The sequence below is a fragment of the Capronia coronata genome (genome assembly GCF_000585585.1).
Source record: "Capronia coronata CBS 617.96 chromosome Unknown acBCG-supercont1.1, whole genome shotgun sequence".
In the NCBI taxonomy this organism is placed as follows: domain Eukaryota; kingdom Fungi; phylum Ascomycota; class Eurotiomycetes; order Chaetothyriales; family Herpotrichiellaceae; genus Capronia; species Capronia coronata.
Window position 1 is genome coordinate 2,597,777 of NW_006912893.1, and position 24,396 is coordinate 2,622,172.

General features: G+C 54.1%; 8 protein-coding genes across 8 annotated transcripts; 3 read left to right on the top strand and 5 right to left on the bottom strand.

Moving 5' to 3' along the window:
• Positions 1–57: 57 nt before the first annotated feature.
• Positions 58–4,974, top strand: A1O1_00922 (uncharacterized protein; the record flags this gene model as incomplete). Its single annotated transcript, XM_007721837.1, has 2 exons — positions 58–399; positions 457–4,974. The coding sequence occupies 2 exons, from the start codon at positions 58–60 to the stop codon at positions 4,972–4,974; spliced, it is 4,860 nt and encodes a 1,619-aa protein (XP_007720027.1).
• Positions 4,975–6,113: 1,139 nt separating this feature from the next.
• Positions 6,114–7,277, bottom strand: A1O1_00923 (uncharacterized protein; the record flags this gene model as incomplete). The annotated part of the gene is made up of 1 exon (XM_007721838.1): positions 6,114–7,277. One exon carries the CDS (start codon positions 7,275–7,277, stop codon positions 6,114–6,116), a length of 1,164 nt encoding a protein of 387 aa, XP_007720028.1.
• Positions 7,278–7,563: 286 nt separating this feature from the next.
• On the top strand, positions 7,564–8,680 carry A1O1_00924 (uncharacterized protein; the record flags this gene model as incomplete). Its single annotated transcript, XM_007721839.1, has 3 exons — positions 7,564–7,975; positions 8,032–8,190; positions 8,247–8,680. The coding sequence occupies 3 exons, from the start codon at positions 7,564–7,566 to the stop codon at positions 8,678–8,680; spliced, it is 1,005 nt and encodes a 334-aa protein (XP_007720029.1).
• A 306-nt stretch (positions 8,681–8,986) lies between these two features.
• On the top strand, positions 8,987–10,303 carry A1O1_00925 (uncharacterized protein; the record flags this gene model as incomplete). The annotated part of the gene is made up of 4 exons (XM_007721840.1): positions 8,987–9,088; positions 9,204–9,492; positions 9,592–10,054; positions 10,138–10,303. The coding sequence occupies 4 exons, from the start codon at positions 8,987–8,989 to the stop codon at positions 10,301–10,303; spliced, it is 1,020 nt and encodes a 339-aa protein (XP_007720030.1).
• A 1,208-nt stretch (positions 10,304–11,511) lies between these two features.
• Positions 11,512–15,364, bottom strand: A1O1_00926 (DNA mismatch repair protein MSH6; the record flags this gene model as incomplete). Its single annotated transcript, XM_007721841.1, has 3 exons — positions 11,512–14,708; positions 14,762–14,936; positions 14,993–15,364. The coding sequence occupies 3 exons, from the start codon at positions 15,362–15,364 to the stop codon at positions 11,512–11,514; spliced, it is 3,744 nt and encodes a 1,247-aa protein (XP_007720031.1).
• Positions 15,365–15,785: 421 nt separating this feature from the next.
• A1O1_00927 (tyrosyl-tRNA synthetase) lies at positions 15,786–17,580 on the bottom strand (the record flags this gene model as incomplete). The annotated part of the gene is made up of 4 exons (XM_007721842.1): positions 15,786–16,538; positions 16,590–16,962; positions 17,024–17,310; positions 17,374–17,580. The coding sequence occupies 4 exons, from the start codon at positions 17,578–17,580 to the stop codon at positions 15,786–15,788; spliced, it is 1,620 nt and encodes a 539-aa protein (XP_007720032.1).
• Positions 17,581–18,282: 702 nt separating this feature from the next.
• Positions 18,283–21,039, bottom strand: A1O1_00928 (uncharacterized protein; the record flags this gene model as incomplete). Its single annotated transcript, XM_007721843.1, has 2 exons — positions 18,283–20,196; positions 20,329–21,039. 2 exons carry the CDS (start codon positions 21,037–21,039, stop codon positions 18,283–18,285), a joined length of 2,625 nt encoding a protein of 874 aa, XP_007720033.1.
• Positions 21,040–21,806: 767 nt separating this feature from the next.
• Positions 21,807–23,912, bottom strand: A1O1_00929 (uncharacterized protein; the record flags this gene model as incomplete). Its single annotated transcript, XM_007721844.1, has 1 exon — positions 21,807–23,912. One exon carries the CDS (start codon positions 23,910–23,912, stop codon positions 21,807–21,809), a length of 2,106 nt encoding a protein of 701 aa, XP_007720034.1.
• Positions 23,913–24,396: the final 484 nt, after the last annotated feature.

Consider the following 24,396-nt stretch of genomic DNA (forward strand, 5'->3'; position numbering starts at 1 on the left):
TCCTGCGCCTATTCTACAATCTGAGTGAAGGAGGACGTTGATCAGTTGTCCCTGGAGATGGACTCAAGCACCGCCGCCCATCACACGAGCACTTCCGTGGCAATATCCATAGCCTGTCTGGTACTGGTTGCAGCATTCTCGGTCCCTGCACTGTCCCAGTACCTCGCGAGGGTGCGGGCGAGGAAAGACCAGCATCAGAGCACGTCGGATCACTACGAGGATGAAGATGGTATAGCCACCGCAGAATCTGAAGAGGCCTATTCTGATTTTATTCCGCGTTTGCTGCTGGTCCTGATATCTACTGTCGCTTGTCTTGATGCCCTGGCCACTGCCGTCTTGACCACTACTCGTCCGCAACTGTCACTCACAATCGAGCAGTGGGTTCAGTTTACAACTTGGGTACGCAATCTCCCATCTACATGTTCATGTTTATATTCTTGTGCTGACAGTGACCAGTTGCTGCTACTCTTCCAAGCAGTCGCCATTTCCTTTACCCCCTCCTCCCTACGTCGCTACAATCTAGGGCTTTTGTCGGGCGCCTCTGCTCTCTCCCTTGTGGTGGCCGTGGCCGTTGAGAACATATCGCTGTGGCAATCTAACGTCAGCCCGCTGCCAACCAATGCTCATCTGATCCTCTCAATCGTCCAACTGGTCTGTGGACTGCTCCTTGTCTTTGCTAGTCTCTCCATTCCCCGTCGCCCAGATGTATTTTGGCACGGGAAACCCGTCGATCGTCAGAACACAGTCTCTGTCCTCGAAAAATTCACCTTCTCATGGCCTTCCCCAATCCTCGCTTATGCGGTCAAGAATAGGGGGCTTGACTACGATGATCTTCCAGAGATAGATCACGAAGTACGCTCACGACAGTTGAGACAACGCTTTCAGGCCGTCGGAAGGAAGGACAAGCTATGGAAAACCCTCTTCTTGTCGCACAAATGGGCCTTCATCCAACAGTGGACTTTTCAAATCGTCTGCTCTATCACTAACTTCCTTCCCCAAATTGCGCTCTACTTCATTCTGCGTGCGCTGGAAGCTCGGGATCAGGGAGAAAATGTGGCTCTCACGTCATGGCTGTTGGTCATCGGGCTCGGTACGGCCGTCACCTTTTCGTCCTGGCTGGAGGCTTGGATGTTCTTTGTGGTCTTCATGAAAATCGGTGTCCCCATCTATGAGCAGTTAGCAGCTGTGGTCTTTGGCAAGGCCATCAAACGAAAAGATGTCAAAGGTGCTGGCAAGAAGCACGAACCGACGGCGCCGACTGGCAACGCTCTAAACGGCGAAACCGTGGTGAACGAGAACGCGGGTCAAAAGGGTGAAGATCTGACTGCTCCCGCTGACGAGGATGAAGATTTCCAAAAGTCCAGACAGAGCACCATCAACCTGGTTGGTGTCGATGCGAAGAGAATCGCGGATTTTGCCACGTTCAACTACATCATCCTTGGTTCTGTGGTCAAACTGGCCTTTGCCTTTTGGTTCCTGGCGAAACTGATCGGTCCAATCCCACTGCTGGCAGGGTTGGTCGCGCCGGTCATCATCACGCCAATCAACATCATCGCCTCTCGTCGGTATGCAAATGCCCAGGAGAGATTAATGAAACAACGCGATCAAAAGATGGCTGTGGTGACTGAAGCACTCCAGGGAATTCGGCAGATCAAGTTCAGTGCTCTGGAGCGAAACTGGTACGAAAAGATACTCGATACCAGAAGAAAAGAGCTGAAGACGCAATGGCAAGTCTTCGTCTACGATACCACTTTGCTAAGCATCTGGATTTTTGGACCTGTCATGCTCGCAGCGATCTCCTTGTCGACTTACGCTTTAATCAATAAGGAGTTGACGGCCTCTGTAGCTTTCACCACGATTTCAGTCTACGAGGCGATCGAAATGACTCTGGCCGTCATTCCAGAAATGGTAACGGATCTTATGGATGCTGTTGTGTCAGCCAGACGAGTCCAGGAGTATCTTGATGCACCTGACCGGACGGAGACTACCAAACCTGGTGAAACAGTATCCTTCAGGAATGCCACAGTCGCCTGGCCCTCAGACGATCACAAGCAAGAAACGGACCACTTCACATTGCGCAATCTGAATCTCGAGTTCCCCAAGGGCGAACTGAGCGTGATATCTGGCCGCACGGGATCTGGCAAGAGCTTACTTCTCGCATCCATCATTGGTGAGGCCGATGTCCTGGAAGGCGAAGTAGTCGTTCCGAGAGCACCACCCACATCTGAACGACACGACGCCCAGGCCCACAAGGGGAACTGGATCATCCCGTCTGCAATTGCCTTTGTGGCTCAGATACCTTGGATCGAAAATGCAACCATCCGAGACAATATCTTGTTCGGCTTGCCCCTGGATAACGACCGGTACCAGAAGGTGCTTCAAGCATGCGCCCTCACAAAAGACCTGGAAATGCTTCAAGATGGCGAACTCACCGACATTGGCGCCAACGGCATCAATCTGAGTGGCGGCCAGAAGTGGCGTGTGTCATTTGCGCGGGCGTTGTACTCCAGAGCCGGCATTCTAATTCTGGACGACATTTTCTCTGCAGTCGATGCCCATGTTGGGAGACATCTCTTCGAGGAGGCCTTGACGGGAGAACTCGGACGAGGCCGGACAAGGATTCTAGTCACCCATCATGCCGCTCTTTGTCTGCCGAAGACAACCTACAGTGTTCTCCTGACGAACGGCACGGTCGAAGAAGCAGGCAAAACCGAAGACTTGCGTCGGAGCGGGAAGCTTGGGTCTCTTCTAGCCCAAGATCTGGAGGAACAAGAAAAAGAGGAGGAAGCAGTCGATCGCGAGCAAGCCCTCGCCATCGACGACGGCGGTGGGCTGCAGAAACTACTCACCAATCAATCAAGGCGGTCAAGAAGGAAATCAGCTCTCAGCGACGTAGGAGAAGATATCACGCGCCGACGCTCTCGAGCCGACTTGAATGATTCTCAGCAGCCCAGCGCTCCCAAGAAGTTTACCGAAGACGAAGGCCGAGAGACGGGTGCCATCAAATACCAGATCTACGCGGCTTATATTCGAGCATGTGGTGGCTTCAGCTACTGGCTTTTCATCTTGTTCGTCTTCGGCCTCTGGGTGGCTGTCTATCTGGCCCGTTCATACTGGATCAGCATCTGGACACGATCTTATCATACAGAATCACTCCTCCATGGTCGATTGCTGCAACAATCCATGGGAGCTCTGCACCATGTACAATCTCGACTTGCAGCCACAGAGCTCGACCCGGACCTGCGATACTATTTGAGCGTCTACCTAGGGATTTCCCTGTTGGCCTGGGTGATCGGGACAGTGCGGTACTTCTGCGTGTTTCTTGCCTCGATCCGCGCATCCAAGGTGCTCTTCGAAAAGCTGGCCTTCGCGGTGCTCCGGGCGCCGCTGCGCTGGCTGGACACGGTGCCCCTTGGCCGGATACTCAATCGGTTCACCTCGGACTTCAACATGCTCGACTCGCGCATTTCCATGGATTTGGCCTTCATGTTGCACAACATGATGCAGGTTCTGTCCGTGGTGATTGCAGCCGTTTTTGTGTCGCCTTTCATGATCGTGTTTGCCATTGCACTGCTTGTCATTTCGACCATCTACGCAGTTCGGTACCTGTCAGGGGCTCGCGAAGTCAAACGACTGGAAAGTAACGCGAAGTCGCCCGTTTTCGAGCAATTCGGATCCGTCCTCATGGGGATCGGCACGATCCGTGCCTTTGACAAGGCCGACGCATACCTGGACAGGATGTTTGCCCGCATTGACAAGCACTGTCGGGCATACTGGCACCTGTGGCTCTTCAACCGCTGGATGGGCTGGCGCTTGAACATGGTCGGCGCAGTATTTGCGGCCATCACAGCGGCACTGATTGTGAGCATCACGTCCATCGACTCGTCTCTGGCGGGATTTGCGTTGAGCTTTGCTCTCGGCCTCTCGGAAGGCGTCATCTGGGTGCTTCGACAATACTCCAACGTGGAGCTGGACATGAACGCGACCGAACGCATCGTCGAATACAGCCAAATCACGATCGAGAATCAAGGCGGCGCCGACGCTCCCGCGGCATGGCCCACAGAAGGCAAACTGGAAGTGCACGACCTCGTCGTCACCTACGCTCCAGACCTGCCGCCCGTGCTGAAAGGCGTGACCTTCAGTGTGGCGCGCAACCAGCGCGTCGGCGTGGTAGGTCGTACCGGAGCCGGCAAATCATCCCTGACGCTTGCGTTGTTCCGCTTCCTCGAAGCCCAGTCCGGCAGCATCGTCATCGACGGCATCGACATCTCCACCATCAAATTGTTCGACCTACGATCCCGCCTGGCCATCATTCCGCAAGACCCTGTCCTGTTCTCAGGCACGGTGCGCAGCAACCTCGACGCCTTCAACGAGCACTCCGACACGGAACTCCGTGAAGCGCTTGCCCGAGTCCACCTAATCGCCTCTCCCTCCGCCGTCACCACCAGCACTAATCCGTCATCCGTCGTGCCCAGCGGCAGCGCCACTCCTACCGACAATGAAGAAGCGACAAATCATACACCGACCATCAATCCGATCCCCAACAAAAACATCTTCCGCTCGCTATCGTCCAAGATCTCCGAAGGCGGACTCAACCTCTCGCAAGGCCAGCGGCAACTGCTGTGCCTCGCGCGCGCCATCGTGTCCCGGCCCAAAATCATGGTCCTCGACGAAGCCACCAGCGCCGTCGACATGGAGACCGACGCCCTCATCCAGCGCAGCATCCGCGAGGAATTTACCGACAGCACACTGCTCGTCATCGCCCATCGGCTCAGCACCATCGCCGATTTCGACCGCATCTTGGTCCTCGGCGAAGGCAAGGCCGTCGAATTCGACACCCCTGCCAACCTGATGAGGAAGGAAGGCGGCGTGTTTAGAGATATGGTCGAGACGTCGGGCGAGAGGGCGGAGCTGGAGAAAATCATCAACGACGAAGAGAAAGGGTCCAACGGTGCTGCTGCGAATGGGAAGTGATTTAGGTGCTTGGGAACGCATTTGATCCTCAGCAGGTCCTGACTGAGAAATCGACCCTGGTTACTACCGTTGCCCACTTGATTCCAAACTCTGTTACTACTCTTGCTGTCTGAGAAAGTAAGTTTATGTGACTTGAGACTGAAGAAAGAGAAGAGTCGACTGGCAACCAACTGCTTGCTATTTCAGGCCAAGGTACTCGAGGGAACGTCTGGGTGTGTCGATAAAAATGCTAACATGGCTGCGGTGTTCAAATAAACAAGTTACCTGACTCCCTCTCTCCCGGTTATTCATCTACCGGCCAACTTTCAGATCAAGTATGTAAGGCTTAATGCATTTCGCTACCTGTGAAAACCGTGACAACGATTAAACTGCCAGGCATGATGATGCTTGCTTCTAAGATGAGGCTGTTGAAGAAGTTAACAGTCATGGATCCGATTCGTATATTAGGCAGTACAGGATGGGCAGTCCGACCCCAGCCCCGGTCAGAGTCGCACGTCCAGTTCCAGCCATTCCACTCGATCCTGGCATAGAGCGCCTCATCAGCGTGAATCTTCCTCGGGATCCTGGGATGTCCAGAAAGACGTGCCTCGCCACGTAGATCGCTATGCCAGGACGAAGAAGGCTTGTGTCGCCGTGGATGGGGATGCTACCTCATTAATTCGTGGTACCACAGAATTGCACCGAATCCCTGCTCTTTTTTGGTGCGCATTTTCCTTGGGGTTTGCCGCTGTGCAAGCCGCCGAGGCTTCAAGCTATCCTCCAGTAATCTCGATGACGATTACTCGTTTGTGATTCCAAGGGTGGGAGGAAGGATATGAGACCCTTGAGCTGCGGCAGCTTAAGACATAGATGTCTGTAATGCCTTCCACGTAGCTGGTTCTCTGCTCACGTCGACGCGAAGTGTCAGAGGATCGGACCACGTCAACTAGCGGACGTCGTTCGCCATCGCAAGAAGTAGCTGACAACAGTGAAGAGTATGGGTCGGCGCTGTATAGGGGTCCAGCCTCTAGCCGGTAGCATGTCGAGTCCGGCCGACCAAAGCTGAGCACGAAGTGTGTCTTAGCGCACCCGCAGATGAGGAATGTCAAATGCAGGAGCTGGGACCCGTCTAGAATATCCCCGCCGCCTAAATCTTATGGTCATAACTCCGTTCTGCTGATGACTTCTTCGGCATGTCTTTTGATCTTCTGGGTGGCCGGTGGAGGCTCGAAGAATCCTTCCAGCTCCATGTATTCGGCGGCGAAGACAGTGGTAAGCAGTGCCCAATCCTCCACGGTGGGGACATCGAGATGTTCACCATCATCTTTCATGGTGTGCCAAACCGAAGGGAACCGAGACGGAATGAGATGCAGCACGTGAACTCCTCGAGCAATGAACGGAAGATGGTCGTCTTGCATGACATAGCTGCTGAAGATATCCGTCTCCTTCTTGTCCTTGTCCGGCAACCAGGTGCGAGAAGGGGTGCTTTTGAACAGCTCCAACTTTCGGAGTCGTTGTTCGGCCTCGGCCATCTTCACATACGACCAGTGGGAAGTGTGCTGCCACGAGGGGATGGGGAGGTCCTCTGGCGAGCCGAGCAGATCGAGCAGGACAAACAGATCGATTGAATCCAGTTTGTTCTTGTAGATGCTCGTGGCCGGGTTCATGGTATGCTCCCATTCTTCAGCGAGCGACCTGGCCCCGTAAATACTGTCGGTGGCTGTCCAACTCTGGAAAGCCTCCTCTCCGTCCAGGAACAAGACCTGGATGCCCTTGTACTCTTCAAAGTCCAGATCAAGATCCCCCGCGGACTGAAGACTCTCCCACTTCTTGGTCAGAGCCGCATCGATGGATCTCATAGCATGCATGATCATGGCGCAGGGCGCCGCAGAGTCCGTCGCCCCAATGAATCCGTCCGGCTTATATTTCGAATCGTAGTGCGCCACAAGCGTCAGTCGACCGACGTTTCCTGGTTGCAGCCATGGCGGATCACGAGTAGCGATCACATTCACGAAAGGCACTTCGGTGTTCCCGTGCGTGGGAGTCTTGGATGTCGAGTTCTGGAATGTCACCGACCACGATGGTAGTGAGTGCTGGAAGAAATCGACCAGGTGCTGTCGAGCGATCTGAGATCCTGGGGTGCCTGGAACTCGAGGTATCAGTATCGGAGCCAGCAGAGCCCCGGTCTTGATGTCGAAGTCGGCAGGTTGCGGTTGAGGGAGCAGATTTAGAAGGGTGTCATTGGAGAGAGGCGTATATGCGAGGACATGAAGGGACAGGAGAACGAGGCCGGTTAGGACCCCGTTCCAACGCCAGCACGACATGATTGCGGCCGGCGTTAAAAGGATATACGTATAATCATGAGGGTGTCAGTGTCACTGGCCATTGTGAGATCTGACTGACGGCCTTCAGATACACAGGTAACGATCAGACATCGCGGACAGTGAGTTCAAGATGAAGATGTTCCCGCCTCGAATGTCGCTCGGCGCAGTTTCCCTCTTTCAGAAACTGGGTTGAAACTCCGACATTCATTGTTTTTCTCGACGCAGATCGCAGACCAGTCCACGGTCTCAAGAGACGATATACTAATACTCAAGCACGGCTCCCCAGATGGGCACCATTCCAGCCGTCTTGATTGCTGAAGTGCGCATCGCTTTTCAGTCCTGCGCCAGACAATATGCCTCTACTCGAAGAACGCACTTCAGTACCCTCCGACCGCTGTTAAAGAAGTCACAGCCCGTGACAAAGGCCGACAACTTGCCCATCCAGGTGGTTCACAGTCAAATACAAGCTCAAAAGAAAACGCAGAGCTCACCCACTCTCCCGCCAAACCCTCAAGCCAGCAAGGAACTGATCCCTGTTGGCGAGGAGCAAAACGCCGTGGACAGTGGCCGGAAAGTGGAAGTGCCGTTGAAGGTCATACCCAAGGCTGAGGTTGCGCCGAACTTGACTCTGTCGCCGAGGGAGCGGCTTCACATCGAGCAACTGACAAGGAGGCTGCCTCCCCGAAGTGAACCCAAAGGTACGACGCCAGACAGAACGACGCTATAGATCACAGCAGAGGCTGACCCGTTGCAGTCTACAAAACGAGGTTTCGCATATACACTGCAGGCAATGGCAGGATTTACATGCTCACTTTCCTCCGGTTTTCGACCATCATTGCGCTCTGCTTTGTCACAGCCATTGTTGTTCCGGCGCACTATTTGAATGGAAGCCCTATCTGGCTGGTTGCCGGTGGTATGTGTCTCTCAGCGCTGTCTTCAGTTGTCATCTGACTGATATTGGCTCTACAGTATGGCTGGCGGCCTTCATCCCCTTTGTTTTTGTGAACTGGACTCTGAGACCCATGGTGACGGAAGTTTTTCTCCGGCTTCCCCCCTCCGTCCAACACTCGCCTAAACTGGCAATGGAATATGCCAAAAGTCTACCAGCTGACTCCGCGCTGGACCTGAGGTTCATGCGGGCATCAACTCTCACGGATCTTGTCACGCTGAAAATCGCAAACACCAGGCCTGCCAAAAGCTCTTTCCGTCCTGTGAGCTTCGAATGGTTCGGTCCTTTGGTGGAGAGGGGGGGCTTTCTGAGACGGAATCCTACTCAATTCTACGTCCGGCCGGAGTCTGCGAATGGAAAAGCTGCACGAGACGTAACTCCTGGACTCTGGAGCAAGGTGTACGAGCGACTCACGGGGATGGAAAGCAGTGTTGTCTCCAAATGGCGCCGATGACATGAACTACGAACTGCGTTGCCTCTGTAATAAATCGCTTGAACCTCAGTTCGCACCTCACATGCCAGTACCGGCTGCTTAACACACGCACCTTCTCTGGGACCAATGTCACTCGTCTCCGCCAAAGTCACTCTGTGTTGAGCTTCTACCTACAGACTATATATTGCGGTTCTCAACTCATCCTGAGACTTGCTCTTCCGTTCCACCTACCACTCACACCACATTTTGATCTTCCTCTTCCATTTCCATCCTCCTTCCCCAGTGCACAACGTCTACAACCAAGACCACGTCAACATCGACATCACAATGGCTGACGCAACTCCCAAGCCGCCTAAGCCGTCGTTGACTAATCGTGAGATGGAAGTCGTCGTGGCCGCTCTCCAGAGTCTCAAGACTGGCAACATCGAAGTGAGTTGAGTAGCTGCAGCTTGCTGGCTTTGACGAGTCTCTTCGTCGTAGCCTTTCTTCTTCGATCTCTTCTACGATTAGGCCGAAATAGCAGCTGACGCTGACCGGCCTCTAGATCGACTACACCGAGCTTGCCACCAAACTGGGTCTCAAGGGTGATGCGTCCGCTAGATCGGTCTGGGCCGTGGTTAAGAAGAAACTTTTCGAGGGCGCAACTCCGTCTGACAGTCCGGCCAAACCCAAGACTCCTCGCAAAGCCGCGACTCCAAAGTCCCGAAAGCCTAGCAAGGCTGCAGCAGCCGCGGCGGCGGCGGAAGATGACGAAGACAATGCTGGTAGTGTTGCGGGAGATGCAACTGCCCAAGCTGAGATCGGAGATGGTGACTCTGGCGCAGGCACTCAAGGTGAGAGAGTCTCAAGCTACGACGATAGATCGAACGACTTTTGGGTGTTTCGATCATTGTCGGCTCACGGCCAGATATACTGACCATGACCGTCCCCAGATGTTCCAACTACTCCCAAGACCACCACCACCGGTCCAGCTGTCACCACTTCAACTGGCAAGAAGCGAGGCCGCAAGACCAAGGCTGAAAAGGAGGCAGAGGCCGCAGCAAACGGTGAGGCCGTGGCTGACGAGGACAAGGAGAAGCCGGCCAAGAAGCCGCGCAAGACTCCCGTCAAGAAAGCCAAAGCGGCTGCAGCTGCGGACGACGACAACGATGAAGACGACGGTGTCGAGCCTGCAACTCCGACCAAGGCCAAGAAGGCGACCAAACCACGCAAGGCTCCAATAACCCCTGCAACCGTCATTTCTTCCCCTGTTGTCGCCGATGCTGATGATGCCGACGAAGACTTGGACGATGTCGAGAAGGCGCGTCGCGACAAGATTGCCGCCGAGGCTGCCGAGGCAAATGATCTCTTGACTGGCAAGAAACCGATCACTTCTGTGGCGAATCTTCCAGCTGAGTATGTTTTGTCTCGTTTTCTGTTTCGCAGATATCCTGTCCAGTCCTGTGGGAAGTCCTGCTAACTTTTAGCCTGTCAAACAGAAGCCCAGAAGATGTTGGTTCTACTGTTGAAGTCGATACCTCGAAGAAGATCACTGGTCATGGTCATGGTCATGGTCACGGTCCGAAGGCCAAAGATGCTACTGCTGCTGCTGACGAGGCTGAGGCTGAGTCCCAGGCCGTCGATGGCGTGGACAGCTCTGTCTAGGTCGGCCAGAGTCATGGCAACCCTCTCTCACTGTTCTCTCGTCTTCAAACGAAGCTCATACGCCACAATAGCAGCTTCTTCATATTGTGGCTTGTCTTGTCTTGTCTTGTCTTGTCTTGCAGAGCCGGTTGAGGGAATGGGAAGAGAGTTAGTTGGTCGAAGACATGAGCATGAGCATGAACGCGAAGGCGAAGATGGACACGGAAATGAGCTTGACTTGAACTTGGCCATACATTGCATCGCATTGCCAGATGGTCGATTGAGCTGTGATCCCGTCCAGGACAATCAATGGTGGGTTAGGTAGCTGAAAACAGAGGAACGAATTGCACAAGAGACGAAAAGTGGTGAAACTGCATTCCTAGGTTGGTTGTTGTTGGTCCTTAGGCTAAGGAGGCCCATCATGGTGCCACGGATGTCAACTGGAAGTAAGATCCCTCCTCTCAATCGACCAGACCGCAGACCTCAGACCGCAGACAGCGAAAAGAGATTCTCAGTCAAACCCGGTACCATTCATTTCTTTTTTCCTTTTTTCTTTTCTCGATTCCGAGCATCAAGATCATCGATACTTTTCTCTTCCCTGTTGATTTTGATCTGAACATAAAGAGTAAAGAGCTCTTCCTTCTCGTTACTGTCAGGGCGGAGAAAGGAGACGAGAACGGCAGTTTCGCGAGCATTAGAGAGAAAAGAAGAAAGCGAAAAGCAAACTCGCTCAAGCATCCAGAGTGGAGGGGATATCGTCCCTAATTCCCTCCTATTTTCTCTCACAGGTATTGACAACGACAACATTCGCACACAGCCGAGCCGAATCGAACCGGCCTTTACCCATAGGTTGAGAATCTTAAGTTACATACCTGAGGTGTCTAGACAGATCAGAGACAACCAGACAGGAAACGGAAACGAACCGTCCATGGTCAAACAACCCCGTCCGAAATCAGATAGAAAGCAAGAGCAGCAAGATCCCTCGCCATCGCCATCCTTGGAACAAATCAGACCGTCTACCTAAGCCAGGTCGCGTCACGCACGAAAAGAAGAACAGAAGCTCTCAGAGGTAACCACTGTCGGACAACCCCTGTTCTCTTAACATGGGGTCTGGACGGGAAAGCAAGCAACGCCCTTCCCCTTCCCCTTCAACTCCCCAATCCTCAAGCAATCAGTGATAAAACAACCATGTACTGGTAGTACTCTCAAACATGAACCTTCTGTTCACTTCACAACGCTTCGATATACTTGACCAAAGTATCGATGCTGCGCTCCGTCACCACGGGCCGGTCGGCGGCGCCGGCATTGGCATTGGAATTGGCGCTGGCATCGTCCTGCAGCATCCACGCCACGTCGCTGAGGATGCCAAGCGGCAAAAGAGTCCTCCCGCTTTCTCCCTGCTTCTTGCTGCTTTCTTCGCCTTCGCCTTCGCCTTCGCCTTCGCCTTCTCCAGCATCGGCCTTGAGGCGTTTGGCCATGAGACTGGTATACTCCCACTGCTGAGCGGCCTCCTGGGCACGGTCGACGATGCTGGCGGGAATGCCACACATGCTGGCGCAGTGCAGGCCGAAACTGCCCTCGGCGACGCCCGGTTCGAGCTTGTACAGGAAAGTGACGCGGCGCTGCTCGTCGTCGACCAAAATCTTCATGCGCTGCGCCTGGATCTCCGCGTGGCCGCGAAACTCGGCCGACAGCGAGTGATAGTGGGTGGCGAAGAAGCCGAGGCAGCCGACGTGCGACGCCAGATGGTGCAGCACCGCCTGGGCGACCGCGACGCCGTCGTGCGACGACGTGCCGCGGCCCAGCTCGTCGAGGATCACCAGGCTGCGCGGCGTCGCTTCAGACAGGATCTTCTTGGTCTCGGCGAGCTCGACGAAGAAAGTCGACTGCGCCGCGAAGATGTGGTCCTGCGCCCCGAGGCGCGACATGATCCGGTCAAAGGGCGTGAGGCGCGCGAGGCGGCACGGCAGATGACATCCGATTTGGGCCATGATCACGGCGATGCAGGTCATGCGGAGCACAGTCGACTTGCCCGCCGCGTTGGCTCCAGTCAGCAAACTGAGGTTGGCTGCTGCGCCGCCGAGGACGACGTCGTTCGGGATGAAGTCGTCGACCTTGGCCAACAGACACGGATGACGGAGCTCGACCAGCTCGAGCGTCGATCTGCCGCTGGTAGGGTCCTCGTCGACAAACTCGGGCCGGCAACTGGGGTAGCCGAGACTGCTGCTCGCCTTGGCCAGGGAGATCAGGCAGTCCAGCTGTGCGATGATCCGGATGGAGGCGAGCCAGATGTCGTAGTTCTCGTCAAACCGGGCAAAGAAGCGACCGGCGACTTCCTTGACGATTTGAGAGTGTGTTTCTTGTGCTTCCTGGAGCTCGCGGACCAACGACCTCAACTCGGAGAAGTAGTACCTCTTGACCTGCTTGGTGGCCGACATTTGATCCCAGTTCTTCGGGATGCCCTTGACTTTGACGGGCACCTCGAGTTGCATGATTTCCTTGCCGCTGTCGCGGTAACAGATGGCATTCGACCCCAGCTGCTTGCGCCATTTTCGGAGCAGTCCATTGAACTCGTCCTGGATGGCATCGATGGAGTCTTGGGACTCGTCGAAATCCTCTTCGATGCCCCGCTCGGGGACTAAAACGCCCGACTCTTTGGCTTTGTTCCGGTCAAACGCGTCGCTCCAGTATTTCAGGTGCGGCTGAAGGTCGGGCATCGCAGCGATGAGCTGCCCGATGACACCCTCACTATCTGCTCCCTTTCCTGCTCCATCACGAAGCAAAGACATGGTATGGTCAATTTGTTCAAAGCCCTCAAGCACCTTGACAAAATCCTGCACTCTGCAGGTGCCGGCATGAACGCGCGAGATCAGCCGCTCCAGATCCGGCAGCTTTGTCATTTGCGAAGTGAATCGGTCCCGGATTTTGGTGTCGGCGTTGAGAGAATCAACCGCGTCGAGCCGGGCATTGATCTTTTTCGTGTCCATCAAAGGATGACAGACCCATTGCTTGAACATGCGCTTGCCGAAGGGCGTGATGCACCGATTGAGGAGCTGGAATAGAGTGCCTTCGATTCCTCCGTCGTATGAATTCGCAAACACTTCCAGGTTGATCAAGGTCTGACCGTCCAGCACCAGGCTGGTGGCTTTCCGAATGGGGTCATACCAAGTGAAGTTGCCTAGAGTGACCAAGTCCCGTTCAATGTTGAGTGTCCTCAGGTACTGGATCAAAGCACCAAGCGCAGACATGAGAAGATCCTTGTCTTTGGCCTCTTGAAGAACCTCGGGCCAATCCTGGGGGAAGTAGTCACTCGCCTCAATCTCCTTTGCCGTGATATGGCCTTCCCAGAATTCCTTGCCCGGCTTCAAGTAGTTCCAGATGGTTGTGGGGCTAGTGTTGTTCTTCAGGATTCGCAGCGTCTTCATAGAGACCTCACCCTTCTCGAGAAGAATCTCCTGTGGGCGAGTTTGGGCAACAAACGTCTCGAATTTGGTCAAGTCGGCGTCATCAATAAACTGCGAGATATGAAACTGTCCGGTGGCCGTGTCGACAAACGCCACACCGAATGCTGGCATGTCATCGATTTCGGATTCCTTGATGGCCACGCAGTACGTTGACATGTCATCCTGGAGCATGGTGCCGTCGACAAGAGTGCCGGCGGTCAGAACACACGCAAGCTCTCTCCGGATGACCTTTTCTTCTTTCCCCTTCTTGGTCCCCGCCGTAGTGGGCTTCTCGTCCCGTTCCCGCATGTTCTTCCCCAGTGCAGTCTCCTGCTGGTCAACACGGGCGACTTTGAAGCCCTTTGCCACGAACTGATTCGCCCACATCTCGAGGCTGGACTCCGGGACGCCCACCATCCGCATGTTGACGCGGTCAGTCAATTTCAGATCGAACAACTGGTGCCCGACGGTGGCGTCGTTCTCGTACAGTTCATAGAACTTGCCCTTCTTGAAGAACACAATCGCGTCCCAGAACTTCTGCTTGATCTCCCAGTACTGCTTTTCGAATGGGGAGAACTTCGCCCACGCCATTGGAGGGATGTACAGCGTTCGAGGATCATAATCGGGATGGCCTGGTGGGTTTCGATCAATGTCTCTGATGTCTTCGAGCCAAGCATGTCGTTGCTCCGGCTCCGTCAGGTGTGCCTTTTGCTTCTTGCTCCCGTCTCCGCCCGGCTTTTTGGAGGGGATATTGGAGGATCGCGGTTGTAACGGTTGAGGGTTCACAGGATCATACTTCCACTGTTGAGCTGTCGAGCCCTCGCCAAGATCCATGTCTAGGTCTAGATCAACATCGGCGTTGTCGGTGGAAGGCGTCACACGGGATGAAATCTTGCGAGACGCGGGCTGGGATGGTCGCTTGCGTTTCGCAGCTCGTGGTGCATCGTCTTCCGAGTCGTCTGGGACAACAAAGTCGTCCATATCTGCAAGGTCAGCCGGGCCGCAACAAGACGTGTAGGATGAGTCGGTAACTTACCGTCATCGTCCTGTTCTGGCTCTTTTTCCTGCTCATAAACATCCTCGTCGGCACTATCGTCGAGTCGTCTTCGTTTCGTAGGCCTCGCGCGCGCTGCAGGTGTAGGCTTGAAGACGTCGTCATCGTCCGTGCCTTCGTCGTCAGACTCGATGTAGCTGATGGTCTTCTTCTTTGCCTAAATCATCCGTCAGCGGCCAAGCATACAGATGGAAAATAGGGATCGGGTATTACACGTCTCGTTGGCGTCCCACGAGCATTCAGCTCTTCTACTCCATTAGTCTGCCCTTCGTCAGTCGAAGCTGGCGATGGCAGACCTTTGGAAGCAGGCGAACTTGCCTTCACTTGGTCGTCCTCATTTTCTAGGTCGACTGCGTCGCTACTGGGAGCAGGGGTCAGGGTAGAAGCGGAGGTCGTCCCAACAGACTTGATTCGCGGTTTTGTCGGAGCGGGTGTTGCAGTCGTTGGTCGCGCAGGTAGCGGAGCTGGGGAACCGGTGGACGGTGTCTTCTGAAAGAATCCAAGGAGAGTCCTCTGTCCACCTGAGGAAGACGACGTCTTCAACGTAGGCGTGGAGGAAGTGGGAGTGGACGTCTTTTTGGGCATATTGACAGCTAACAGCCGTCTGACTTCTGTAAGTAGTAGAGCAGAAAAATGAGTCGTGTAGAGAGCGACGATGAAATACAGAGACGGAACACGAAGGAGTACAAGCAAGTCACAGCAGGACAGCAGGTGTTCTCGGGTGCCGGTGGTGATGGGAAATCGCGTGGAGGAGATTAGCGCGTCAAGGGACAAAGCGACGCGTATAGTGAGTGAGTGCTAGTCTTTTCATGTACTAACTCCTCCGTATAATGTCATCCCTTCCCCTTTAGCCTTGTCCTCTTACCAACCCCCCACCAGCCACTCGAGCAAAGTACCAGAAATCGGGTATATTCTTCTTCGGAGAGTACATGATATAGTGGTAGACTACAACATTGATACAGCAAGAGGTCAGTCAGCATTGGCGCCTTGGTCAACATGCCCGCCTTCACGACGCCTTTTGCTCCGTGGCCTGGCTGCCTTCGCTCGCTTGTTCTGCGGCCCGGGCTTCTTTCAGCGCCTCCCAGGCTTGACAAGTCAATCCTGCAGCTTCATATTCTTCATCTGGCACGATGTCGATGATCTTCAGCCGCCATTTCCCGACGCGGAGAATGAGGATTTTCCCGTCAATGATAAACTTGGAAAGTTCCTCCCACGCCGCCGTCTTCGCCGGCGTGAAGCTGAGCGCATCGTCCATTCCACCTCTTGCATCGGCGTTGGCACCGATATACGCCCCTCCGGCATTGATCAGGCGCTGACCCTCGGCGCGAGATCCAACGAGGCCCACCGCCCAGAGTACATGGCTTAGAGGTTTCCCAATGACCAGGCTCTTGGGCAACTTGAGATGAACAGCCACATTGTCCTCCCGCCGTAGTGGCTGGGCATGTTTGTTCAAGGAAGGATTGATAAAACCCTGCTGCTCCATGGCAGGCTGGGCCGACCGGGCTTCGGCCACGCTCGCTGTGACATCGCTTAGAGTGAGTTTCTTGTTGAACAGTTGTCGATGTTCGGCCTCGGCATTTGCCGCCGCTTCATGTCCGTAGATAAGCTCGACGAACTCTTTGGCCAGCTTATGCTGGGCCACGCGCTTAGACTGATCCTTCTCATGCTCTTGAACCAACTCGCGAATCTCCGGCAGAGGCAAAAACGTAAATAACTTCAAGTACTTTTCGACGTCGGCGTCGGCGGTGCGCAAGAAGAACTGTTCGACATGTCAGTCTGCCAATATTTTACATATAGTGACCATACTCACCTGGTAAAGATCAAAGATGCTGGTCAGCTCCGGATCCAGCCAGACGGCGTTTCCCGCACTCTTGCCAAACTTTTCGCCAGAAGCAGTGGTTAACAGCGGCACCGTGAAGCCCAACGGGTCCGAAGTGACCTTGACTCCGTTGTTTTCGTCGATGAGCTGGGTCTGTCGCAGGGTCTGCTGATATTCGTGAGACTCCTTGGCGATTTGCTTGACTGCTTCAGCCCCAGCCAGAATATTGCCAAATTGATCTGCTCCTCCGATCTGGATTTGAACGCCGCGCTGGAACAGCTGCCACCAATCCCAGGCCTGGACCAGAGGATAGCTGAATTCAGCAAAGGACATGCCGTCCCCCTTTTCCATTCGGTTCTTGACTCTGTGCTCTGTGTCAGTGCCTCGTCTTGCCGATTCTACTCTCGCTTCGTGTCCGTCCTTACGTGTCTCTGCCCAGCATTGGGCCGATGCGGACGTGCCGACCCAGGATTGACAAAAAGTCTCTCGCGGAAGTGGTTGTCCACCAAGTAACGTTGTTGTCCAGGGCCCTCCGCCAGGCCCATTCCTTCACGTAGCCCCGCCGATGGGCATATTTCTCAATGGAAACACCGAGTCTCTTGAGCTGCGCATGCATCGATGCTATATTGGCTTTTCGGATCGCCGGTGCTTGAGTCTCTCTGCCGGTCAACCGTCCTGTGGGGTCACCAATGCTGGCTGTGAATCCTCCCAGCTTTTGGACCGGTAAGTGACCGCTCGATAGTTACATTGTAGACTTCGGAGAGGTGGTGCTTACAACAAAGTGTGTATCGTAGCCGTGGACGTAGAACCACGCCAACACCATGAAAGGAATCATATGACCGACGTGCATCGATGGCGCAGTAGGGTCTATGCCAGCATAGACCCCGACCCGACGATGGGTCAGTAATTGTTCCAAATCCTGCCGTAAACTGCACGACAGATTAGAAAAGCCGGTCTTGCGCACTACGGTCGCGAAGGCCATCCATACCCAACTATTTGATTGATATAACCCCTTTCTTCAAGCATCTTCAGCATCGGTTTTATCTTTCCCGCCTCGATATGTTCCGCCCTCGTCCTCCATTCTCTCTCCGCCTCTTGAATCTTTCGAACATGGCCGTGGGAAATCCATCTTTTCTGAGCCGGAACTCCCAGGGGTCTCGAGGATTGTTTCGCGGAGAGATGCTGACGGCAGCTCGAACAGACGTACAGGCAGTGTCGCACGGTACGGACAGGAGTGGTGGCCGGCATAGCGACCTCGACTCGCGTTCAAATGCGCGTTTGAGGTTGTCGGTCGTGATGCGATGCAATTCGTTTGATCTGCGCAAAAAGTTCAGAGTTCGAGTCGCAGCGAATGACGGACGGACGTTCGGGGTAAAGATCGCCGACCACCGATCACCGACCACCGACGACAGATTTGGAGATACCACAGTAGGTACCTATCGACTATCTACACTTGCTATCTAGGTACCTAAGGTATTTGGGTATTGATATACTACCACAGTGCTGCCATGATACTGCTCTCTACGGCATGAGCTTCTGCTAAAGCTGACCAGTCCGGTCTATATGTTGTGATCGTGTCATCAATCAGCTCCGTGTCTACACAGACAGAGTCGACTATCGGACGCCTGCTGAATACAGCATAAAGACATGTTTATCATGGCAGTCCAGAGCAGCCATGCAGCACCTATTCCCACTGACCATCTTCTATCGGGAAGTCAGGGGTATCAAGATTCCAATCTTGGCCCAGCTCATCGCCGAACATGAACTGATCCCAGTTCAGGTCAAAGTCCTCCATCGGAAACTGGAATGTGGCATCTTCATACAGATCCGATTCTGGCAGCGACGACCCTTGTGAGAGGTCTTGGTGATCCGTTGCAATTGCGCCCTTGACTGGGTCCTCCGTAGAGACAGCTTGTTTGGTTTGAAGATGAATCGCACCGAAATATGGCAGAACCACCGTCCTCGTTCTGGAAGCAGTGCTTTCAAAGTCCTCCACCAGAAACGAGCCCAGCACCTCAAGCACCCTGAGCCCCTGTTTGCTAATACCACCGCCCTGCTGCGGTGCTCGATAACGGAAGACATCCTTGACGTCCTCAATGAGGGCAAGATCAGTATCTAGATTGGCCACTGCGGGAGCCGCGGCAGTGGAGAGCGTGGGCGTGGGAGCGAGCGAATGCGGATAGGTCCGGTGTAGAAGCAAGCCGACCATGAGAATACAGGCGCTGAAGACACCTTGGAAGTCCTCGCAGGGACAGATGTACACGGCCAGCGACGGCTCCGAACGCAGCAGGTTGAAGACGCAGAGCATGTTGCGACAGCCCTGAAGACAGAGGTATCTGTTCAGCAGGTAAGGGTCCGGGGATGCAGGAATGTGATGGCGGTCGCGATTGCGGTCAGTCGAAGAGAAGACATTGGCCTGAGGAGAGGTGGACGCCGGCGTCAGCATGAATGGCATGTGAAGGAAGGCTTGGACCTGCCAATACCACATCTGTGTATGGAGATGCTCGTAGGCAGCGAATTGGTCAGAATACTGCAGGTGGGAGTTCTCATTCCACCAGCCTGCAGGCATCGCGCTCGTGGCCTCGTCCAGAGTGTTTTGGATCTTCATTGTAGCTTCGAGCTTCGTTTCCAGCGATTCAGAGCTGGCGTTGCGGTCATTGACACGGCCTGCTGCCACGGCCACAACTCGGCGCAGTGCACGCATCTTGATATCGGCCGGTGGTGGTGCCTCACGGTCCTGGCCCGGCACTGGGATCTCACCTCTGAGCACGGCAAGAGCTAGACGGTCGGAAAAGTTCTCGTCCTCGGCGTGCGGGAGGCCTAATACCATACTCATCAGGCGCTCGAGCTCGAGGATGGAGCCGACAAAGCGCTGCCGATGGAATAGATTGATTTCCTCCTCCGTTGGACTCGAACTGTCTGGAGACAAGCTGGGGAGGTTCTTGACGTCGGTGAAACCAATTGCTTTTGTGGTCTCAGTCGCTCTCCGGATCATCAGCCATGATTTACGGAGCTGGTGTGTCTCGGCATACATCTTCGCTCGCATCATGAACAGAAGTAAGATGCCCGGTTCACGTCTGTAAGCTGGATTCGAGGAACGAGAGAGAAGTATGGCATCGACAGCCATGACGATCCGTTCGGCCAGGTCGGCCGGTGAGGTAGATAGGTGGAGATCGAGATCGTCCACGCCAGGTCGGAGCTGCTGCAATGACATGACAATGCAGAAAAGACCGGTGGCGACGGAGACAGCGGTGTCCTGGGAGAGCTTTATGCGTACGAAATCCTGGAGCGAAACTTGCGTCGGTTGGCTGCGGAGGTTTAATCTAGAGCTTATACGCTCGTTAAATGAGCCAAACCATCCTGATCTGGAGGACTCCGTTGACAATGCCGGCTGGAAGAATGCCTCATGCAGAGCAAATGCCTGGTCACGCCAGGCAACCCACCAGTGCGCACAGATGTCGAGGGCCTTGAAAATGTCCGGCTCCGAAGCGATTGTGGAGCGAAGTTTCTCGACATCTGTTGAAGAGTCGCCATCCAAGAAGCTGAGGACACGTTTCTTCTCGATGAGGACTGCCGGAGTGTAGGGAGTTTGTGTGAACTAGACAGCAAAGAGAGACAATGTCAGAATGGCATTGTGAGAGAAAGGGCAAGAGTCCTTGCTATCTGGAGGGAACGAAAGGGGTGGAAGCTGAAGAGGGCAAGTTTGAGGCTATTCCGGAACACAACATACCACTTCGTTATTGAATAGCTGTGAGAGGAGCGGGCTCTGCTCCTCTATCGACTCTTCGCCGGCTTTGATTGTTGGGAGGGCGCCTTTTTGTCTACTTGACTTCGGCAGCCTCGAAGCTCGCTCTGCCTGCGAGCCTCCATGGGACGCTAGCGATTTGGGTGTCTGAGCCTCGCTGGGCTCTTCACCTACAGGCATCGACCGAGTTCCGTCAGAACCAGACGCTTCAGACCTTCTGGTAAGATAATGTGAGCCATTCGTTGCAGATGCCGAATGCAATCCCCGTTCTCGAGCAAGCCTCTCGACCATGGAGTGCATTCTATGCACGCGGACCTTAACACGTCTGTCATGATCCGGCGAGGCTGAACTGTCCGTGGCCTCTCTCCGGCGCTTGTAGATTTGCTTCCTGGATCGTGAGACTCCATTCGACTCCGAAATATCAGGCTTCGGGTCCACATAGCCCTGTATTTCGCACACGCGGTTGTACTTGAGACATTCGATACATTTCATGTCGGCGCTCGTACTTGGAGTTGTGGCGCCGGTTGACGTCGTGGGAGATATCGTCGTCGGGTCGCCGGTGGCATTGCCAATGACGTTGGACCTGGTTGGAAGAGTATCGGGGGGCGAATCAGATCGACTTGGGTAGTTGCATTTTATCTTGCGGCGTCGACCTGTGACTTGTAAGTGAGATGCTGATACACGTTTTGCATTCATGCATCCGAAGAGAAGAGATGGCACAACCACCCATAGGCGAGTCATGAGCAGTGCCTTTCTCCAATGAATGTCTACAGAACAGCAGCTGACTGGCACCAAATGTTCGGGGACATTTCCTGGGCCACAACCATAGCGATCGCATTCTTCATGGTGGAGTGAGGACGACAGCACTTCCTGGAATCGGGGGGAGACGCCGCGGAACACTAACAAGTCGTGCGAGGCCACTTACATTCCTGACATGACTTGGTGCCCTTCCGCATTTGCCTTAACGGTGGCACTCGATTGTCCGTCCGCGAAAGAGCAGTGGTCGTCATGTTTCCTGTCGATGGTTCTGTTTCCATGCGGGCCACGCAAGGAAGCGGTCATCGAAATCCCGGACGGAAGATCAAGAAGAGGTCCTTGAATATACGCGGTAGGCGGCATCAATACAAAACATGTACTCTGATCAGCCAGCCTTTGAATATGTTTCTGCCCACTCTAAAAGACAACTGGGGAAGAGATGGTGATGCGTTGAGAGATGGAAGTGGTGGGATTCAAGTTTGTAATTCCAATATCAGAGCCGTAGTAGAGCCTTGCGAGGCTGATTACTTAAGCGAGGTTCCCATCCACAGCAACCACCGGCCCTTCTTGATATAGATGGAAAAAATCACACACAGAACCTACGACATGGTTTCGTTGATGGTGTAATCTCGTCCCAGTTTGGAGATAGTGATAGTATCCTATCCTACATGAAACAGGACTTGGCAGGCCAGGCCCCACGCCTAACGTTACTCTCTGTAGTCAGCATCGTCGTCGTCACCTTCACTGACCAGGCTAGATGCCTCGCGAAGGCGGGCGCGCCGGCTGGCCGACCTGCGTGTACTGACACTCCTCCTTCGTCTCTCATCTCTCCACCGCCCTCTGCGTTCTCCTCTCCTTCTAGCTTCCAGCTCTTTCACATCCTGTACATCCATTTCGGGATGCATCCGCCTGACATGTTCATACAGTCGTCTTCCTTCTGGGAAGGGCTTCTTGCCTCTCGGACAGCCAGGGACCGGACAGATGATGGGATGAGTCGAACCAAGAGACATATCGAAGTCGGTGTCGGCGTCGCTAACGTCGCCACTGGCAGTCGCGCTTGGCGATGACCTTGCGAGCCACTTTTGGTCTCCAGCACCAGAGTAGTTACGGTGCACGCTGTCCAGGTGTCTTTGGAGGTGGTATTGTTTTCGGAAGGGGATGTTGTGCCTGGGACATGATTCATATGGACAATGGCGCTCAGTCCCAGCTCCTATGCTGGCATTGTCTTGGACCGTAATACCCGAGCAATAGGTTCCTGTTTCCTGACATTTCCCGCACGGCCGCGAGAGGCCGGGCTGTGACTCTGCAGGCTGGCACCTCGATCTGGACTGTCGACACGCCTCGCACGGCGCCGATGTGCGGAATACAGGAATGTGGTCGTCATCCGCTTCCAGCGAACTGACCGAACTCGCGCTGTCCACGGCCAAGCGTTCGGTGACATGCGACGTGGTGCCTGCTTTGGCATCACCCTCGTAGAACGTACGGAACAGCATGTTTTCCCCAAAGAGTCTTGCACATCGCTCACTTGCTCGTTCCACGAGGCCCGGATCCCATCCAGTCAAAGCAGCCATACCGACCACCTCACTCCAGTCTCGTAGTCCCAAATGTTCAGCACGTTCAGGCTTTCTGCTGGGTTTAGTGGAACTGCTTGAGACATCTGTTTTCGCTGATGACGACCGACGTCCGCGGCGCGAGGTGGAGCGTGGTTCCTCATCTCGATCTTCGATCTCAGTACTACTTTGGTTTCCAGATGTCCGAGAGATGTTTCTGCCCCGTGACCTCCCATGCGGCTTCGCAGCGTAGGCGTGCCTTGCACGGTGGAGGCCGAGCAGAAGATGGTCAAGCTTGGACAGAATATGTCGGGCACTGGGAATGAAGTATCGTCTTGCCGTGTCATCGTCCGCAAGAGGTACAGGAGGTCGATCGGTTTCGCGTTCCTCGTCATCGGTCTTTTCGTTCATCTCTGTGCTGATATTGCCTTCTGATTCGTCTGAGACGGAAACGGCTTGGGATGAGAACAATTGGAAGCCCGGTTGTGCATTCTCTCCCTCATGTTCGTCTTCACTTTCCAACTCAGCATCCAGCGCATGGTCAATCCCGAGGTCCGATTCCTTGTGATCATTTTCCACGTTAGCTTCCTTTTTCTCCCACTGCCTGTCACTCCATCTTTCTCGAGCAAGTTTCGTCGCTGTCGCAATAAGCCATGCTTCCAAATTGGCGCTCGGCCGAAAGTCGATTTTTGCACGTAACGCGCCGCTTCCGGCCTGAGGAAGCAATTCCTCTCTAGGAACCCGGTCGGCCGGCAAAGGCCAAGCTGTCCAGGCTTTGGGGAGAGTGAACTGCCTCTCAGGCGCCTCCTGATCACCTGCAATAGCGTCGTCTGTGATCGAAGCAACTGATGCCGCCCTTTCCTTACCCTTCCTGCTCCTCTTGGGCTTCCTTCCGCGTGCCGATTTGGCGGCCTTCCGTTTGAGGTGATACGCGTTGAACAGGTGTAGACTCAAGTCCTGACTCCTGAGGCGGTCCAAACTAAGGGCAACTGTTCTCTCTTCCTCGGTCCATGATTTCCACGTTGATACAGGTCCGAAATACCGATTGGAGCGGGTGAAGTAAGTTTTCGCATCCTCACCTTGAGCAAAAGGATTGTCTGGTGAAGATGGGATGATTGGCTGCGCGGCTGGAGTGGATGGGATTGCGTTATCGGCCTTGTGTAGACCAGAGATACTTAGTCGTGCTGGTGAGGAAGGAATTAGAGGACCAGGTGAAGATGACCTGTTAACTAGATTGCTTCCATGGCTGGGACCTGAACTCATGGTGACGATAGATACCCGAGATCCCCAATAAATCGACAGAAGTCGAGGATACTTCCGTATGCTCCAGGTGACACGAGTTGAAATGTTCCATAGCACAGATCTGGGCCGCAGAAGAGAAGATAAGGAGATCACAGCAGGTTACACCATGATTTCGTACGTCTTGTAGACTTATTACCGTCGAGCGAGACGTCGAGATGTCAAAAAAAAATCAAGTGAACGGTACCTAGGTATTTTGCAGGATGAAGGCACAGGAAGAAGACATTGGACGAGTTCTGTTTTGCTCTATTTTATTCGCAGGCAGATACAAGAAACAGCGACCACAGGAATATGATAAGACATAACCAGTTGTTGTTACTACTTAAGCTACCGTCCTCTTTCTTCATCAATTACCATGGACTGTCCCATTCGATCTTCTGAAGAATCCTACAATGCCACAACAGAAGTCGTTGTGGTAGTAAAAAGCGTATATCAAGTATGCGCCGGA